Genomic DNA, 20,604 nt, shown 5'->3' with positions numbered 1-20,604 from the left:
TCTAAAATATATGCAACTTTCTACTCTGACTTCAATATTCCCCATAAACTTTGAAAACGTGAGTGAACGATGTCGTGTCGCGAGGGCAAAAACTCCGCGATTTCGGCATGATTGAAACCAGATGCAGCTGTGTGTCTGTGTCTGTGTGTGGGTGTGGGTGTGTGTGTGTTGTGCAAACAGGACAGAGTTTACATTAAACGGAAAGCACGTGGAGGCGTCGTTGAACGCTGTTTAATTGGCGCGTAATTACGCACAGCGGCCCGGTGACGCTCGTTCGGGATTCCACACATGCTACTTTTACCCGCATGCGAGTGTGAATGTGTGTGTGTGTGTGTTTGAGGCGTGGCCTCTCTGTAAATTACAGTTCCCCTCCACCCCCCTTTCTTTCTTACGTTTCTCTCTGCACTTCAAAACCGCCAACGGGGGAAGTTGTACCTCACTCAGCCTGCGCTACACACCCACGGATGCGGCTTTGACGCTCCACAGACGGGTCGCTGCTGATATGAGAACATCCAGAGACGATGTACAGGTTCATTAGGGTGAGCGGCATCACTGTTCTGTGACTTTCTAGCTGTTGTGTGGGCACACTTGTGCGGCAGGCGTGCAGGAGTAATGATTATTACACAGCAATGACAGTCTTTGCCACCTGTGTGATTCAGGAATAGCAAATCGCTGCTTTTCATTATGGTAACGAATATAAAGTGAGATCCTCTCTCTTCCGCAGATGGCCGGTTGTGCGCCTCACACTTGTGGATTATTCCTGGATTACAGCAGAAAGACTTCTTTACTCCTGTGGGACTAGGCGCAGTGTTGTGGGTGACCGTCTCCTCTGTGAACACCCTGCAGGTTTTAATCCTTCGACACACTTTGCTGAGATGAATTCGTTGTACATCGTGATTGAAGTAGTCATTGCTGTTCTCTCCATATCCGGCAACGTACTGGTTTGCTGGGCTGTCGCGATCAACACCACTTTGAAGAACGCCACCAACTACTTTCTGGTGTCTCTGGCTGTGGCTGACATCCTGGTCGGTTGCCTCGCCATCCCCTTCGCCATAACCATCAGCATCGGCATACAGCTGGACTTCTATGGGTGCCTCTTTCTGGCATGTTTCGTCTTGGTACTGACACAAAGCTCCATCTTCAGTCTCCTTGCTATCGCAATTGATAGATATCTGGCCGTCAAAATTCCTCTGAGGTGAGTAGCCTATTGTTCACTGATGTGAATCAATCTGGTCAGATTGCTCCTGTGAGTGTGAAGATGTTGGTGAAGTGAAAGCTCAGGCTGGAATGGTTAATCTGACACTTATTTTGCTTTCTTCTAATCGATCGAAGTCAGTTAAAGTCTTCATTTTGGGGGATCCTGTTGGCTCTCAGCTTGGAAACCAACAGGACTGTAACTTCATTTTAAAGTGTCCTGGCAGCTGAATCACTATTTAATACACAGTGTGTTAAATGAGCAGAAAAATACTGATTTCCTTCCACCATCTCAGTAAAAGAGCTCAAAAAATTGTACATGCATAGTACGTGGGTTGAGGAGTGTTAATAGGCGTCTTTGCTCTTTGATCTCATTGATCAGTTTGCCTCGTGTAAACTAGCTCGGTTAATAACTAAACTTGGAATGATGATCAGATAATTCCTCTCTAAACATGATTTAAATGTGGTGCTAGAAAGTGACTCATCAAACACTTTGAAGTGGTGCATTCAGTAATTTAAATGGTTTAGGTGATGCCACGGTTACTTGCAGTATAGTGGTGAACAATAAAAGAATATCTCAGTGCTTGACTTATTTTATTTTGATCAGTAGTGAACTCTTGATGCTCAGCTCAGATCATCGGGCGACTCCTGCGAGCTGTTTGATGTGACACAGCAGGAGAGGCCGCCGGATCAATACGTGGCCACAGCGTGTCACTTCCATTGATCCTGATGGCAAAGGCCGCCGAGCTCCACGGTGCGGCCTCTGAGCGAGCCCAGAGTCCGCCTGAGGAGACGCAAACAGGCGGCACGGCTCTCGCCTGATGCGTCCGTGAACTGAAGAATAGCTGCTCTGCTGTCAGATGGGGATCGTCTGTGTCCAGGTGCTGCCGTTTCTGGCGTTTCACCATGCCAGAGTGTGTTATTGTTTTTAACGGCAGCACTCACTGCAGTGACTGTTGTGGGGGCTGGATGTGGTTGGGGGGGCTGTTCGTGCTGTGATGTGCTGTCATTTCCATTACACTCAAGCGCTGGCAAGAAAGGACAGTTTGACACTAGTCTGGGATGAACGTTGTTCATGGCTTGTAAAATCCCCAGTTGTGCCTCTATTTTTGACATACAGACGGAAACCGAGCCTCAATCTGCGTCCACACACAAACAGCGCTGAGTTTAATCGCCTTTAAATCATCGACATGCTCATAACAGGCTCTGTAAAATGTCCTGAACATGACATTTTATAGTTTCCTCTGAAAGCCTTCCCCAAGCCCTCCCAACACACATGTGTTAATAAGACCAGTGTGTGCATGTTCAGCTCAAATTACCATGGCTGGTGCGTGTGTGTGTGTGTGGGGCCAGGCATTTTGGGGCTGCGACTCTCTCTCAGATAAAAGTGTTTTCACAGATGGTTTAAGTGGAAGTGAAAGGCCAGAGCCAGATGTTTGAAACCCCGCGAGATCACACAGCCGCACACCCACTCGACACTGGCTTCAAGCCTCCGTCCTCCCTGTTTGCGTTTCTCAGAAAAAGACCCTCCGGCTATTTTGTCCCTTCATCCTGTCGGAGCTTTCAATGGCACATCACAGACCTCAAAGGTCTGTCCCCACCCACACCAGCAGCACTGCCTCTCTGCGGTCAGGGACAGCGGGCATCATCTCCTCTGGCTGCTGATTCAACACATCTCAGCTTCATCACTTTTTCATTCAGAGTTGAAGAGTCTTCTTGTCTTCGTTTCAGCACATGTAGTGGGTGCGGTACGCCGCCACGCCTGATCTAAATCCTGCTCCTGTTTCACAAATAACAAAAAAGACCAAAAACCTATTGTGATATTGGAGTTGAAGACCCAGGCAAGGCTCCTTCGGTGGTGAAAATATGTTTGAAGATGTACAGTGAGGGATACATCATCCTCAGACCTTGAGTGAGGCATATCCACGACAACAAATACCTAGTCCTGAACTGACCCCGGAACAGCTGTGGAGACTAGAGGACAGTGAGGTGCAGCGTAATGTACAACAGTGTCTCAGAAAGGGGATTAATGTTGGTTTGAGATGGAGTGGAGTTTAAATTTAGTGCTGGGTGTCAGCGTTGTGAGGTTTATGATGAGTGCGGATTGTGCAGCTTGTCTAGAAAGTAAAATATCAGGATGAGAAGACCTCATTTAAAGTAGTCGTTTTAGGAAATACTCATGTTTGCTTCTTTGTTGAGAGTTCAATGAGATGCCCCTCTGAGGCTCGCTGATGAACACATTTCACCTCGCTCGTGTTATCTGCAAAAAAAGTGAAGTTTATATTTGAGAAGTCGCCGTTTTATGGTGAGCTATAAGCTGGAGCTGTTTCTGTCCGTGTGCAGTGAACTTACTGTGCCTAGATGAAATGGTTTCAGCCAGCGACTCCCTGTAAAACCGCAAATTGTTGTTTTTACATTTTGGTTTGTGTATAGATTAAACAAAGGAGAAATAACATGTTCAGGAGGGAGCTTTCGAAATGCTGCTCGGGGTGTTTTTGAGCTGTGGACGGGCTGGCTCTCTCCTCTTGCCTCCAGTCTTCGTGCTAAGCTAAGCTAATGGCCTCCATGCTTGACTGACAGACAGGAGGGCTACCTAACAACTCGGATGTGTTTGTGTTGAGAGCTGGTGGAGGTTGAAGGTTAAACCCCTGTTGATTACTGGCTGTAGGTCGTAACTGTATGTGTATATCACAGTGAAACCAAGCTGACCACAGCCTCCATTTTCAGAGAGGAAAAAAAAAACACCTATAAAGGCTACAGGGGCTGAGTATTTCGTACTCCAAAAATAGATTTTGTGTTATTGCAGTAATCAGTAATCAGTAATGCAATGAGTCATCAAGGGCCAGAACTTACGAGTGTAGTTGTTGCACTCGGGGACGTCTATCTTTCTCATGAGAATGTGCTGAGAGGTTATATCTGTTTGCCTTTCCCTCCTCTATCAAAACAATACTTGCATGATCACATCTTAATCAGACCACGAAAAATCAATGTGTACATGGTTTTACTGCCGACGTGCCTTTACCACGTCATACTACCTGTTAGTCAGAGGTGTGTGAGCTGTCAGTGTGAACGGCCACCTGTTGGATGTGTTTGGATGCTGCCGGTCATTCAAGCGGATGTTGAGAGAGTCTCGAGTGTGTGTGTGTGTGTGTGTGTGTGTGTGTGTGTGTGTGTGTGTGTGTGTGTGTGTGGCCTGGCTGAGGTCTGCGGCCCTGGACGGAAGCGCAGCGACAGAGAGAGGAGAAGGGATGTATGGAGAGTGGAGCAGAGGACGAAGGCGAAACAAAGACAGATGCCAGCGTGCTGTCGTCATGCCAGAACTAATCCATTCAGCCGTTCGCCCGTTGCCTGCCTCCAAACAGAGAGGGTGGGAGGCGACGCGCGGGAGATGGCCCCTGTGGGAAATGGCCCCCGTGAGGCCTGTTGTTCACGGGACCGACAGATAGAGGGAGTAGAGGATGGGGAGGAGCGAAGAAGGCAGAGTGGGCACAGTTCTGTATTATTCATGCCACCCCACAGGGGTGACTTGCAAAATAATATATATTATTATTATTATTGTTATATTGTTAAATAATATTGATAAAAAATACTTTTTATTATCCATAAACCAGGAAATAATGTTTATAAATCATTCATAATTAAATGATTTATAAGCTTTTTAATCACATAAATTATTTATCTACAATAACTTGGTTAATTGTCAAAGTCATTTCAGTTCTGACATGGTGAGACTGTGCAGCTGTAGAGAGAAATTATCTGTGCCCTGGCTTGTGTTCGTGTGTGTGTGTGTGCGCGCATCAGCATGTGCATGAGTCATTAGCATGCGGTCGCTCGCCTGAATCACTTTGAGGAAACAAGTCTTTTTGCTTCAAGCAGCGTTCATATGATGGGGACAGTCAGGACGACACTGGTGTGAGTCAGCCCTGCCTCTCCGCACGCAGCCTCTGTGCAGCAGCTGAGTTTCACGCTTTCACGTCTCAGTGAGGCGAGGGGGAAACATGCTGAAGCAGAACAGCACAAAACGGCACAGAGCTGAGACAGCCGAAAAAAGAGAGGGCCCAGAAAAGTGTGTCAGTGCGGCCTCGTGCGATTCCTTCGTTTTAGAACGCGTGTGAACCGTCCTCACACCTCGAGCGAGGCGTCTGCTACTCTAGCAGCGTTTGTCGTATGCATTCAAGTAAAGCAGGATGTGAGAGACTGTCAGAGATAGCAGCGCACAGAGTGTGTTCATTTTGTCGCTGATAATGTGCTCATGCGTGACATTAAAATAAGTCTGTCTGTCTAAGTCAGAACCGCGTTTCCTTGTCCTATCCACCTCTCTTGTCGATGTGGCTGTGGGACTGGTTGCTTGTATTGGTTCCTGTGTTTGTGATGTTGTCCTTTGTTTGTAGAAACAGCCTTCAAGGGCGATATTTCCCGCAACATGTGAATGCACCAACACAGCAATTCACCATCATACTTCATCTTTCTATTATTAGGCTCATGTGCATCCTGGTGCACAGACAGAGCTACATGAGTATAATGTGATACGTCAGTTGGGCCACAGCAACAGGCCGCACAAACAAAACACCAGCAACACCAGTCCGCTTTCCACGAGCCAAACAAACGAGCTGCATTCTCTGTGGGCGCTTTCATCTACATGTGCAAGTTTTGGCTTAAATCCTCAAACTGTCAAACAACTTCTCCTCCTTGATCAATAACATTTAGATCTTGCTTTAAATCAGAAAGTACTAAGAATGACATGCCTGCAGCCCGCTAGATTTGAGCTTTGTTGGGATTTTGAGACTTCAAGAAAAGGGAATAAAGGTGCAGGTATATAAGCTCTTGAGAGGTACATGGGAAAAAAAATTCACATCAAAAAGTTATTCGATTACACAGAACGCACCCAAAAAAAGGTGCTTCCACTGCACGCTGCTTGCCATGTTGTTGCATTTGTCACTATCACAGCTGGGATGTACCCGGTCTCTGGGAACGTGATTAAGACCTCTGCTGTGTTTCCTCCAGGTACAAGGAGTTGATGACGGGTAAGACCGCCAGAGAGATCATCGCTATTTTATGGATCCTCTCCTTCGTCATTGGCCTCATCCCCTTCTTTGGCTGGAACTTGAAGTACCCAAAGTGCAGGAACGGCAGCTCCGGTGCAGACAACACTACAAGCGCTGGCCTCGTGGAGGGGCTGAGGGGTGGAGGAGACTTACTACGGAGCTGCGAGCTCCAGTGCTTCTTTGAGAGCGTGGTGGACATGCAGTACATGGTCTACTTTAATTTCTTTGTCTGCGTGCTGCCGCCGCTGCTCATCATGCTGGGCATCTACCTGAAGATCTTCACCGTGGCCAGGAAGCAGCTGAGACAGATCGAGCTCAAGTGCGTGGGCAACGGGGACAGCCATCACCACGGGCTGCTGCAGAAGGAGATCCGGGCCGCCAAATCCCTCTCCATCATCGTGGGGCTGTTCGCCATCTGCTGGCTGCCCGTCCACATCCTCAACTGCCTCACGCTGTTTTACAGGGAGCTGAAGAAGCCGGCAGTTGTCATGTACGTGGCCATCATTCTGTCTCACGCCAACTCTGCGGTCAACCCTATCATCTACGCCTACCGCATCCAGGACTTCAGGAACACCTTCCGCAAGATCCTGGCCCAACACTTCCTGTGCCGCAGGGAGGAGCTGTACCTGAGCTCCAACGGCAGCAGACGCAACAGAGACCAGATCCACATGACCATCGACCCTCTGCTATAGAGTCACGACAGAGGGGGAGTATTATCTGTGTCAGCTCTGTTGTTCCACTCTTGAATTTTATTTTCACTGAAGTTTCTAATGTTTACAGAACAAGGGTGTGATATGTGAAGATGAACTGATGTCAGACGCGCCTTGACATTATGGACATTTATTTATGAATTGTGCCGAGGATCAGGGGGCAAGCAGTTTAATGCTGACGGGCGAGTCTTACATAACTTTTGTATTGTGAAGGATGTTTGATGTTAAAAAAAAATATGTTGAATCTAACTGGATTTGCAGGACTGTGAACAGGATCCAAACTTTGCTACATTCTAAGATACTATTTATCATTCTGAATCCACCCAATCACAACTCCAAACACTCCTTTTTATGCCCTGCTGTTTTATATTGTTGACATTCGGTGCCAGTGTTCATTTATTTATTGCAAGAGCTTAACTTTGAGAATGTAAAGATCAAAAAACTGTGTGTGGCTAGATCTGTACTTGTGGACCTAGAAAGGTACAATAGTAGTAGTCAATACATTCATGGTTATTTTTGGCTTGTGACCCTTTAAAATGAACTCATGCTCATGACCATCACAGGTCAATATATAGAAAGAAGTGCAGGTTTTCTTTATCAGTACCTTTGTAAAACAGAAATGTTCTTGAGCTGCTGTTTTTAATCAAAGTTCCAGTGTTTGCAGGTGTTGCTGTTGCTGCACGAGTGAATCCTCCACAGTCAATGTGTGTACAGGCGGAGGGACACAGTAGTGTAACAACAGGGGCTCTCATTCCATTTAGCAAACTATATTAGAAGAAAAAGAGGGGGGAATGCAAACATAAACAAGAAAACATAAATGCTTTTCCTACCTATGAATCATCCCTCATAGCCTCAGGGGTCACAAAATTATCTTGTGACCCCCGTGGCAGAAAGGGTTTTTGTAGCCAGTAGATGAACAGCATGATTTGATTCACTCAAGCAGACCCGAGCATAAATAGTTTAGTAAAACACACCTGCGGTGGTGCTCCATATCATGTCAGTGTTAACAAGACAAAAGCTCAGGAAGTGGGAAACTGATTGTACCCCATAGAAGTATGGCATCTCCGCCGAGCATTTTCAGCTGCTTTGTTTTGAACCAAGCGACGGCGTACTGTAAGCAGACAAGCCGCTGTCAAATCTGATGCTTCAAATCGATGCAATTTATATCCCTCGTCATCCACGCTTCTGGTGCACGTGTGTTTAGGGGCTTACGTAACATAGAGCGACACTGCTTTGATTCAGCTGGGTGTATATGAATGTCATTTGCCTCAGGAGTCCAGCTGACATCCATCTCCCCTCAGACAGTCTCAGCTGGGCTCTCATCTGCCCTGTTAGCGCAGTCAGCCCTCCATAAACAGTCACTGTCAGCTGAGCAGCTTCATTTGAAAAAACAACAGTTTTAAGGGTGAAACCCCTGAAACATGTTGCATTGATGATTTTTTCATTTTAATCAAACACCTAACGAGCCAACACTCCTTACTGAACCCACAATAATTTAGAGTGAAGCAGGTAACACTGATGAAATGTTCTCTAGAGGCAAATTCTCACTTCTTTGCACTCTGTGATGCAGCATCAGAGAGAGAGGCAACTGTTCTGCAGGCGTGTGATGGTTAGCTTTGCGGTGCATGTTCCTGCTGAGCTCTGAAAACCGAAGACCGGGCCGAGAGCCTATGAGTCGCAAAAAAAGGTCCGGGTGTTTCGCAGCGTTTTGTTTGGAGTGTCGTAATTTATGTGAAAAAAAACGAGGGTGACTCTGGTCACCCGAGAGCCATCACTACACAAATGAAAACACATTGCACTGACATTTTAGGTTTTCTCCCGTTTTGGTGTGCTTCACCGGTGGTGTTGAACCATGTGTTGTTGGTGTTTAACTGGTTCTAAAGTTGAGCACTTGCCTCCACTGCTTCGACTATCTCCCCCCATGTGTCCAGTGTTCCACCTCTGACTAACTTCAAGGGCTAAAATACAGGAGTGTGCCAAAGTTTTAGTACATTCCAGTGGAGACATACTGTAACTGCACTGTAACGTTGTATTATTGTCTTTGTTGACTGATGTGTAAAAAAGTACTGTAGGTGTCCGGCTTTCTACGAGCTATTGATTGATGTCAAACTGTTGCCTTCTTTTACAATTTTAAAGGTAAGACAGACAGACTGATTAAGTTGATCTAGTTCAACATTCCTGCCTTTCATTCCGAAGTACCTGTCTTTCAGTGTGCTATAGTGTTGTTACTAATCAGGAAAAGAAAACATCCACTGTGGTCACGCTGATGTTCAACCTTTCCAGAGGCCATTCTTTCTTTCATTCAACAAAACTACAAGTGCGATACTGCTATTTAACATGATGCAATCTGTATGTATGGTGAATTATTTTGTTAATAAAGGCAATGTTTATATTGTTACATATCTGTCTTTATTTATTAAAATGTCCATTTTAAATCATCTGACAATTAATATTTAACATATTTACAAATGACACATTCGAAAAACTGCTAAATGTTTCGTGTTTCAAAGTAACAACATGCAGACTCTCACTGTTTCCCTAACTGATGCGGCTTCAGAGAAAAAGAACCTAAAAATAAAGAAGAGCATACTCAATGAACAGATGTCGTTCCCCAGGAAACAGACCAAGAAAAAAATAAATAAAGCAACATCTGGTGTCTTTCTGAAAAACATGAAAAAGCAGCAGCCATGGTGCAGATCCTCTGCTCCGATCCTCTCTGCAGTGACCTGAAGAGTCAGGTCCCATCCGAGAGGGTCCACCTGCTGTACCGAGCGCACCTGTGTGTCACGTGGCTGCTGTCCTGCTGAGCAGCATGGACATCTCCTGATCAGACACACACTCCGGCTGAGTCACACCCATGGCCTGACACAGGTAGACGGCCAGGATGTGTTTGCACTGTTAGAAAAGAGCGAAGACATTATTATCATTACATGAATGCAGGCAGCGATGTGATTAATGACACGGATACGACACTTCGGTAATTTAACTTCAAAGATGTAAACACCAGACTAGAGAGGAGCTGCCTGGCTCTGACCTGCTGGGAATTTTCCACCAAGTAATCTTCAGTCCAAGAATAACAGTCACAAAGCAAACGCCTGAACAATTTCCAATATTTCCAAAAACTTATAAACATTTCTATAATAGAAAGCACATGTGATTAAGAGGGTATGAGTGTGTATTATTTCTTAATTATTTTTGTGTTGGTGTACACATGTGGTGAATGACAAAAAGCCCTGCAGTTACACATCACTGAACACACTGAAGTACCTCTCTTATTATCAGCATTAACATGTTAATCATTGTCGTCCTGGCTGAGCGAGCTCTGCACTGCACCAACATCCTGCACCTCCTGGTCCTGTTTTCCTCGTGCCAGTAGCACACAGTATGTTATGTTCTGTTGTTGTCCTTTCTTGTGGTTGTACTGTTGATGTTACCCTCTAGTCTTAGTGCCATGACTACCTCTGCCAGTGTTTACCTCACTCTACAGAATGCCTTCTTTTTACTCATTTATTCTGTCATACACAGGAGGTTTATGTATTGTATAGTTGTTTTTTGTGTTGAAAGCCCACAAATAAATCACATACAAAAAAAACCCCTCAGCCTATACCATGCATTATTAATGAGATTTCCTCCACACTAACACGCCTGTGGATCAGTGTTTCACATAAACAATGAGCCAAAGTCAGAGTGTGGCAAAAAGGACAAAGGTACAGACGTTTGTTTACCAGCCTCTCCTGTGGACTGCGTTCATTCACACATGGCTGTCTGACTTTGGTGGGAGCACTCCATTATCTGTCCTCTGACCTGCCTGTCAGAGCAGTATGGGACTAGCTTGGCCTTATCCAGCCATGCTGGAATCTGCAGAGCCCCTGAATGAACGCAGAGGCTCCAGCCAGGGAGGACTGCAGGCTGCATGGTCAAACTGAGAGAGTCTTGAGTGCCGTATTTTGAATTTAGGACTCTGAGAGTTATGTTGAATTCTGATCCACTATAAGCCTCATCTTGCATCTTTTAGCTACCACGCATGCGAAGACAGAAAATGGACTACAGCTTCAACTAGTTAGCTATAAAAGTTGCTGGAGAGTTTAATAGGCAGTGAATAGTTTGATTTTTCTGTGGTTTTATGAGGAATGGTATCAGTGGTGCTGATGCACTCATGGGGAGTCTCCACGGTCTGATGCAGCTCCCAGTTTCTCACACTGATTTTAGCAGCATCCTCCAGGGAGACAAGTCTTCCTGATACTTGGAGCACGAGTGAGGGCTGTTTGCTTGAGGATATTTAGAGCAAAAACAGCCAGTCAGAGCGGAGACGCCTCTCTGATCAGTCAGGAACGTGGCCTGACCGCAGTACATCTGTTGCACACATTTCAACGTGTGCTTCGTCTCACTTTTGACTGGACGACGATTTTCTCCAGGATACACGCCTGACTGACAAGACACAATGGCTGTGAAATGGCTTTCACGCCTCGGCGTGCAAATATGCTACAGTCTACACTGGGTAGCATAAATATCTAATCATCATCATCAGTTCAACCCCAGCAGCAAACACTGTGTATGTACATTTGTGTGTTTGTTCTTGTTCCTTTGAAAATTCTGATTTTGAAAAAACAGTCTCCTCTTACTGTTTTAATGCAGATGAAGGAAAAGAAAATGTTGATATGTTGTGCATATAAAGGCTACTCCACCACTGTCTGATAGGTGGAGGTTGTAACATGAAATACTAAATATTGCAGTAAAGTAGAGAGCTCTTTAAGTGAAGATGCCCTCACAATATGTATCCATCATAAAGCATGAACAACAACTCAGTGTGATTTTATGCAGGGTTAGCGCATCACAGCATTTCTACATTTTGTATGAAATATTTATACAATTTTGAAATATTATAAAAGCTGGAGATAACACTTATTAAAATTATTTATATCAGAAACTTTAAGAAGAATACTAATCCAACAAGCATTCAGTGACAGCCTTTGGTACAACACCGGCAGGTTTTAGTTCGTACCACAAAATTATTAAGGTGTAATACGCAGCCAAAACTGTGTGTAACAGGAGACTCACCAGCAGGCCCTCGTTTCTGCGGAGCACAGTGTAGGCGAAGGCTGGGCATGGACAGTAGTGACATGATGCAAAGCAAGTGTATAAGCGCCCCGAGCCTCCGATTACCTGCAACAGATTCATGCAAAGTGCACGTAAATATGCGACAAAGCTTCTGTGTATTGACCTCATTTGAAAGACACACTGATGGGAGTGTGAGCTGCTTCTGGATGAGGGAGGAGGCTCACCAATCGAGCGTGATCACAATGCTGTTTGCATTGGCTGCAAGTTGTGCGCAGTGGAGACAGTAAAGGCATGCAAAGACTTGAAGGACAACAAGCTCTTCACTGCACCCCAAATGTTCCTCAGCTAGTCCTGACATGACTGGACAATCAGGGTAGTGAAGACATGTTTCCAAGTACATCATTTTTTGGCATCATGCTGGTCTGACAATGACCAAAAGTTAAAAAAAAACAACAACTCTTAAGTGTTTAAGTGAAAACAAATCTCCTTTCTGACTTTCATTTTTAAAGTTTTCATACAATTTCTATTTTTGTCCTAACGTTACCCCGCAGACAGACCAGTGATGATGTCACCTGGAGACAAGCCCTGCAGCTGCTTCATGTGTGAAATCAAACTGTTCACACATAATGACAGCAGTCATGGTATTTATAGGCATATGTTCTGTCTCCCAGCTGTAAGCCCCCCTTCACGGTGCCCACGATGTCACTGTCCCACCTGATGTCACCAGGAGACATCATGATTTCAGACACCAAAATATCTGGAATAGCCCAAGCTGGATTCTGTCTTTGAGCAGATACTTTCTCCTTTAAATGTTTCATAGAAAGCAACAGAACGATGGCTGGGTTGAAGGTGAGGTTGCTTCCACCAGCCTCATCATTTCACATTAGTTATTTGGCGGAGATGAGATTGAAACGATGCATTTTTTAGCAACCCGTATGTGGTGTCTAATGGCCTCGGCTGACAGACCTCCTGTCCACGGCGCTGGCGCTCTCTCCCAGCTAAGGACAGTGATTTAAGGCTCGTCCTCATGCACATGACACACGAGGGCATTAAGTTGGTGGATTAGCTTGACACTTCACAATAACTAATGCCTCCCAAGATGGCAGAGCAGGCTCCATTATTCTCCAGAGCTGCGATAAATTACCTTTCCCTGTGACCTACAAAAGTAAAAAACTCTCTTTTCTTCAGTGTGACACCTTATTATAAATAAGGTACACAAGAGACAAGTAGATGGACTTTAAAACCTCAGTAAAGACGAATAAAGTGGCATGCACAGCACGATCAGGAAAGAAACAGGAAAACTGTGGAGCTGAAGCCAAGGACCGCTACAGTTTCTAAAGAGCCAAGTTTATTGAAAACCAACTCACACTTGGGCCCTTTTTGTTGTTTCGTGCCATTATAGAATATGTGGCTCCTGTGCAGCTCACACTGCAAAGCTGGCAGCTAACATCATCACCATGCTTCCACTGCCTGGCAGGGATCCTGGTTTCCTCAAAACGACACTACAGATCCGCAATTCAGTCCCTGCCGAAGGAACAGGGAGAGTTAAAGCCCCTGCACAGCTCTGACTCTGTCTCCGCCTGAATGCTGGGTCCCACAGGAAAACTTCTCTGGAGCCCGCCGTGAGCCAGAGGCCAGTTTGGACGGCCCTCTGTCCACTGGTTCCACGCCACAAACATGGCTTCAGGGAAATTTATAGCTCTGGGAAGAGATACACAACCGCTGTATCTGTACTCCAACATACTGTACATGTGTATCACCTTTTGTGAGCCCTTGGCTGGCCAATACCGTGTCATGTGTGTGCCGGTGAACAACTTCAAGTGCTAAAAATCCTTATTCCAAGCCACACAGAGTTTGTTTTACATTCCAGGCAGGAGAATGGTTTGGCAAACCATTGATCGCTGGTGAAAAGAACTTTTAACAATCAGGCACTCACATTAGCACAGCATCATCACTACTGCCCCTTTCACCTCCAGTCTTGCTCCGTTGGACATGGACGAGACATCTGATCGATGTCATACTGAGGCACAAACAAAATCATGAACCTAGCTGGTATCTTCTGATTCAACTGTATCCTGCAACTGTCCAGAGAAGATTCCCAAGCAAGGCAACTGAATCTATATAATGTCTTCAAATTGCTTGTTTTGTTCAATCAACAGTCCAAAACCCAGAGATAACCAACTAACAATTATACAAAACAGAAAAAAGCAGCAAATCCTCACGTCTGATGAGGCTGGAGCCTGCAAATGTTTGGCAACTATCAAACTAGTCTAATAATGTCAATAAACTGCTTAATCAACAAACTGTTTGGCTGCTCCTGTGTCTGATTGTTCATGTTTAATTGCTGTTGAGAATACGCAGTACTTCTGTATCCCAACAGGCTACATTACACCATTGCATATGAAAAGGTCACTGAAAGTTAGGAATGAGAAAAGGTGAAAAATCCCTGCAGCGAAATGCCACGTTCTCATGAGTTATTCATTCCTTAGGAGGGGAGAGGAGTCCAAATAACCACGAAAACATGAGAAACTTAAGTTGTATCCCACGGAAAACTAATTTCTGCTTTGTTAAGAGTATTTTAATGACCTGATGAGAAATCTGCTGTCTCATCCTCTCCCTGTCTTACAGGAAATTTGTAAGGACACTTGACAAGTGGATGAGTAAGTGTAGTGGGGCTCTATTTTTAAATGAACCACTGCTCCTGAAAATGTTGTCGTCACTGCCTTCACTCTCTTCCAGAGGTTTAATGACTTTCATCCAATTCACAGCGCTGTTGCCACGCTACCCAAACATGGTCTACCAAACACACAGCCCTCCAACCAACGTGGAGGCCATGACTCGACCTTTGATCCCCAGAGTGACGTCTTCATCTACTTTCCTCTGATTTTTATTTCTTATTCTCCCTCTGAGACCTGCTGCTAATGCAACAAAATAAAGTCCAGCTTCTGAGATTTATGACACAGAGAAAGAAGAACATTATTAATATGCGGTCTGTGTAGTCTGTGTAGTAACACTTCCTGGTGATGTCATGTGGATTACCACATGACGTAAGGGTGCTATCCCTAAAAGAGAAGCTGGTACCTGCAGTCAGTGAAACAGAAACAGGTTTCTTCAACTTGGACAAACCAGGAAATATGAAATATATTCTGGATTATTTAAAGATTACATACCCAACACATAATCTTCAAACATCTGTAAACTGCTTGTTTAACAAGACAAGAAGCAAATCCTCATGTATGAGAAGATGGAACCAGCACATATTTGCCATGCATAAAATAAAATATGATTAATGGATTATCAAAACAATTAAAGAAGAGTAATTTTCTTTCAACCAACTAATTGATTAATTGACTAATCATTTCTGCTGTGGCTGAATATCAGGCTAAAACCTCAGTTAGCAGAAACAAGATATTCCTCTGTACCGGATTTGATCTGAGAGAAAGTCACAACCACAAACCAAGAACAACCACAGATCAAGATAACATTTGGAAAAAAAAACATTTTCCTGCAGAGAAGAGAATAAAAATAGACCATTATATTAATCACTTCCAGTACATGCTGCTGGGCTACAAACGTCACGCAGCCTTGAGGGAAATGAATTGAAACAATTAGCACACCAACTATTGAGCTGATGGTGTCCCAACACACCAGAATCCATGTCTTTACTTAACTGCATTGTATTTTACATTGTTTTTGCAGGAGCCTGAAGGAGTTTACAGGAAATTTGGGTCACAATGACCACAACCTCAATGGACTGACGTCTTCCCCCCCTCCCAAATCACTGTGTATTATATTCTATTAAGATTAACTCTTAACTCTGAGGACAGGATGGCCGAGGTCAGCTTTCAGAGCATGGAGTAATAGCATTTCTTCTATATCTGTGATATTCTGTATTTGTTAAGTGCCTTTCAAAATATGTGGATTTAAGAACTGAATCGAGGAACCCACTACATTGTGGAACAAACATTGAATGAGTTCCTACAGATATTATAATATACGTAACCCACAGAAGTATTAACAACCTGTCAGACAGAAAACCCGGGCAAATTAGGTGTGATCTTAGGGAGTCAAAGTAAGTATTGACCGCTCAGTGCCTCTATTATACAATTAGAAAATAGTACACATCAGGCTTAGGTTAGCATTCAATGGGCTCACAATAGTTTCTGCATTTGCATGAGCCATGCTGGGCTTTGACGACTGCATGGATGAAAAGGGTTCAGGGGTTAATGAGAAAATTACTTAATTAAAACAAATGCTGTATCCAAATGTGTCACAGCTAAGACTTAACATCAACTCATGTCCTTTTCTTGGTGAGGATTGTACAAGCTACAAGTTACTGAAAAATGGTGTTTCAGTTATTACTCTCAAAAGTGATTGAATTACCTGACCAATTACTAGAAAAGTAATATGTTAATGTAGAAAGTAATGTTTGCGTTAATTTTAAATAAAATGGGACAAGAACATTTTCAAAGGTATCTATCATTGTACCCATTATCACTGTAGTGATAATAATAAATCATTGAAGAATTAGCTTTGATGAGCCCACGTTTCTTTGGTTTAAATTGGGGACGTTAGATCATAAACCGGAACATCTGAGGAACAGGCTGTTTGTCTGCTGTCATCTGTAGATGTCCACCATTTTCCCCTCAGACAGATGCACTACTTTATAATTACTCCCAACACGGCTGACCCGTGATCGAAAATCTTTTGAATCAGCAAGATTCAAGAAGATTTTGACTTCAACGTCTTCACGGGTCAAGAGAAAAAATAAGATTCTTACCTATTTTCAATCACAGTATCTGTAGAGATAAAACACTACAGGCCAGGTTCTAAGACCCTAAGACTAAAACTAGGCTGGACCAGAACAAAGTGCAACAGAGATACTGTTGTTGATCTAGATGTCAAATACATCTTTGTAAACTGTTATTAAACTGATTATGTGCTCTTTTGGTGAGAGAACAGCGGAACTGGTATTATTATCTATACCAGATGTAAGCCTGGAGGGGTTAATGCATTCGGTTGTGTGTATGTGTGTATGTGTATCTGTGTGTGTGTGTGTGTGTGAGAGAGAGAGAGAGACAGTGATGTTTCTGAACAGATAATCACACATACTACTACACCCATTGACCTGTTTTTGTGCACATTTATGAATGCAAGCAAAAACTTTGCTACTATTAACTGCTCTGTTTTGTACTGCCATTGACTTCCAACTCCTCCCTCCCACCCACAACCCGTCAACTATTAATCTGTTCATTTCTACGACCCGGCCCACCTGAACCACTGATTCGACACATCACTGTCTGGCGGAGATCTGCAGTCTACTAAGTGCACTCTTCCAGTTTCACTCTAAATTTTGAAAAATGCAACCTGAATAAGCCTAGGTCACCAGGAGTCCAAAAAAATGATTGTAGATGATTTAATGTTGGAATACAAACCATTTAATTATTGTATATAAAGTGTGCAAGTAGGACTGCTGTTTGTTCAGGTCCAAAGCTGACAGAAGGGTGACAGACCTGGAATGCTTTGCGTCCACTGGGAGACGACAGACAGGTGACTGAACGTTGGTCAACCAGGTCCAAAGCCTGTAGCGCACAAGACCCGAAGACAAACTTCAGCCTGGAAGTCATGAGGGAGAACACATAAGAGGCGAATGAAATACGTTAAGACATCCAAAACATGTTCTGTACTTTTGTACTAAAGTTTAAATCTGTAAATGACAACAGAAGACTTGAAACTGTGGTTTTGTGCAAAACAATAAGTAATACAAATAAAGGACATGACATACATGCAGAACCTGCTGTGTAGAAGTTGTATATTTAAAAAAAAAAAGATCAAATTAGACCAATTTATTTACGAACACACCAGTTTGTGTGTATGTGTGTGTGAGACAGTTTCTCATTAAAAAGCATGTTTTGTCAGCCCCCTGTGGAGCTGACTTTTGGGGCTACCCTTGGTCGAAGAACGGACACATCTGCCTCTTTACACTTTGCATGAACTTTAAATATTTAAGGTTCAGGCTTCACATGGCAAATATTATTATTCAGTTTGTAGCTGTGCTGAAAATACCTAAATATAAACATTGCCAGGCATCTACTGTTAAAAAAATGGCTGCAATAATCCAAGATACAGCTGTTTTGTAACAGTGTCAAATTCTTCTGATCTTCACTAAAAACTCTACCACAGTGGACAACACTGACTAGTTTGAAATCATAATACATATTCTATGAACATTATTTTACTATCAACATATACGATATCATAATATGGCAAAAGGCTGTAAAATACCATGTAAGTTAATAATAATGAGTGTGAGCAGTGATCGTGGACAACTATTGCAATGTCAATACTTTGATATGCCGGCTTAATTACATTTTACTTGCAATTGTTAATGTTGAATTTTGCCAGTGAGGAAGAGGTGAGCATATAAAAATGGAATGACGTCTCCTTGTGAATTACCACATTTGTAATGAAGAACCCCTAAACCAGGGGCTTCCTGACAAACAGACAGGATGTGGCCATGTTGACCCAGACAGTGATCATTCCTTCATTCTACAGTAACTCAAACCACTGGGCCAGGAAATGTCTCAGTAAATACACAGCATCATGACACTGCGTCTGAGTGCTACGTCACTTTGGCAAATCCAGACTGTATTTCTCTTCCTCCTCTGTGGTTTCGGCATTTCACACCCACTCAGATTCAGCCATGTGCGGACCTTTTTGCTTAGGTCATAACTCAGACAGGGGATTATAACTACATTTGTAGGAATGAGATGATAGATACTTACGCAATCAGCAGGTCATCAGGGACTGCAAAAAAGAGAAAAGTAATTTTTAATTAGATTAATTTTAATTGTCAATTTCTTATAGAAAAACTAGGGTGAGTATCCAGGCTTTACCTGAGTGAATCTGCTCAGAGTTTACATTGTAGGGAATCATTATCAAAACACATAAGACAACCTATCTAACTAATTAAAAACCTGCTAAAATTGCAGTGTCTGGAATCTTTTTAGAAAACAGAAATACACTATATACTGCAGAGCAGCAACCACTCTGCTTTCAAGCTGATGTTGAGGTAAAGATACTATATTTATATGCACAGACCTTTGAAACTATGAACTTTTATGTCTTGTGTGTATGTTTGGCTTTGATTCTTAAAAATGTTTATGGAGAACTCTGCTCAAACATGAGTGCCTGGTGTTTTCTTTTTGTGGGGCATTATACCACTGTTACACTGCATTTTAATAGACAGCACAATCAACCGGTGGGTGCAATTGATTGCATTTCAGATACCATAAAGGTTTTATACACACACAAAAAAACTACTAGTTAAGTATACAAATTAAAGCAGCTCTTCCTGAAGCCAAAGCTAAAAACAGAGGTGTTTCTCCATCTTGGCAGATGAATCGCAATCACTAACTAATCAGGTATTAGACTAGTATCCACTTGTCCATGAAGGCATACTGAGCAATGTTAGGATGTAGGCTTAGCAAGAGGTAATCCGTAATGGATGATATACATAAAACTTTTTTTCATAGCATAATAAATAATAATTTTATATCCTGTCAGACAAAATGTGATCGGGGACAACTGTGTCATATGTACCCAATGTTATACAACTGTCATGTTATCTGTCGATTTGAGAGCCTGGTGATGAAGATGGATTCATCAGTCTCATCATGCTGGACATGTTGTTTATAAAACTATCCATGGGCCTTTGTCATAGCATCTACTAACATAAATGATGGCTCAGTTCCATTTGAGTGTCCCAGGAAGCCATTCCCGTTTGCCAGCATGCACAATAGCATTTTGCACAGCACAAGAGTCAATAATAAAATATATGATGGTTGAAATCCATTTAGCTGCTTCTGTTTTGGGGTCGTGGCTTACTGGGACACATGAAGAGAATACAGCCAGTTGTAATATTGTTTGTACCTGAGTTTTTCCAGCCATGACAGGTCAAATTGTCTTACACCAGGACCCTAGAAATGAACACCTACATAGAAAAGCCACTTCTGATGTTCTTCATGTCACCTACCTCTGACATGAGCAGTGAAAAAGATTACTCTTTTTAGGTGTGTCGGTCATTACTGGCCTGCAATAACAGAAGTGTGCTGTCTAACCAAAAGACTAATGTTCAAGTGTGTGGCAGCAGCGCCTCCTATAGCCCACATATTGAACTACATCATTGTAAGACGCTGGGACAACATTAAGATGTACCAAACGCTACATTAACCTACTGTGGAGCACAGTAGCGACAGTTGCTTTTAATTCATGAAAAAGAAAAGCCAACTACTGGCTTCTGACAAAGGATAAGATCAGGTTTGCTCGGAAAACGAGTTTGTCACATTAACATGACGTTAACCAACGGCTGGCTAGTAATGCTACAGCTACTATCAACACAAAAACTGTCCGGGGACAGTTAACACATGTATCTACCTTTACCACTCTTGTCTTACTTTGAGACGTTTCCTGGTATGTTTTTTGAATATCTCGGAAAAGCTGTTCGGCCACTGCAGGTAAAAATGACCGCATTTTTCACACCGGTTTGTTTCAGGAAGTCATCGACTCCGCGAGCCAATAAGCTACGACTAAAATAT

At 43.3% G+C, this 20,604-nt stretch overlaps 2 protein-coding genes across 2 annotated transcripts; one reads left to right on the top strand and one right to left on the bottom strand.

Annotated features, from left to right (window-relative positions):
* The first annotated feature begins 455 nt into the window (after positions 1 to 455).
* adora2b (adenosine A2b receptor) lies at positions 456 to 9,341 on the top strand. Its single transcript, XM_041952078.1, has 3 exons — positions 456 to 539; positions 725 to 1,195; positions 6,199 to 9,341. The coding sequence occupies exons 2-3, from the start codon at positions 876 to 878 to the stop codon at positions 6,929 to 6,931; spliced, it is 1,053 nt and encodes a 350-aa protein (XP_041808012.1). The 5' UTR covers positions 456 to 539; positions 725 to 875; the 3' UTR covers positions 6,932 to 9,341.
* zswim7 (zinc finger, SWIM-type containing 7) lies at positions 9,240 to 20,551 on the bottom strand. The gene is made up of 5 exons (XM_041952079.1): positions 20,464 to 20,551; positions 18,793 to 18,814; positions 17,521 to 17,623; positions 12,008 to 12,112; positions 9,240 to 9,844 (listed from the first exon to the last, which is right to left on the bottom strand). The coding sequence occupies exons 1-5, from the start codon at positions 20,537 to 20,539 to the stop codon at positions 9,734 to 9,736; spliced, it is 417 nt and encodes a 138-aa protein (XP_041808013.1). The 5' UTR covers positions 20,540 to 20,551; the 3' UTR covers positions 9,240 to 9,733.
* Positions 20,552 to 20,604: the final 53 nt, after the last annotated feature.

The sequence above is a fragment of the Chelmon rostratus genome, chromosome 14, assembly GCF_017976325.1.
Source record: "Chelmon rostratus isolate fCheRos1 chromosome 14, fCheRos1.pri, whole genome shotgun sequence".
Taxonomy (NCBI): Eukaryota; Metazoa; Chordata; class Actinopteri; order Chaetodontiformes; family Chaetodontidae; genus Chelmon; species Chelmon rostratus.
The sequence above is the reverse complement of the archived record's forward strand: the minus strand, read 5'-3'. Positions and strand labels throughout refer to the sequence as shown.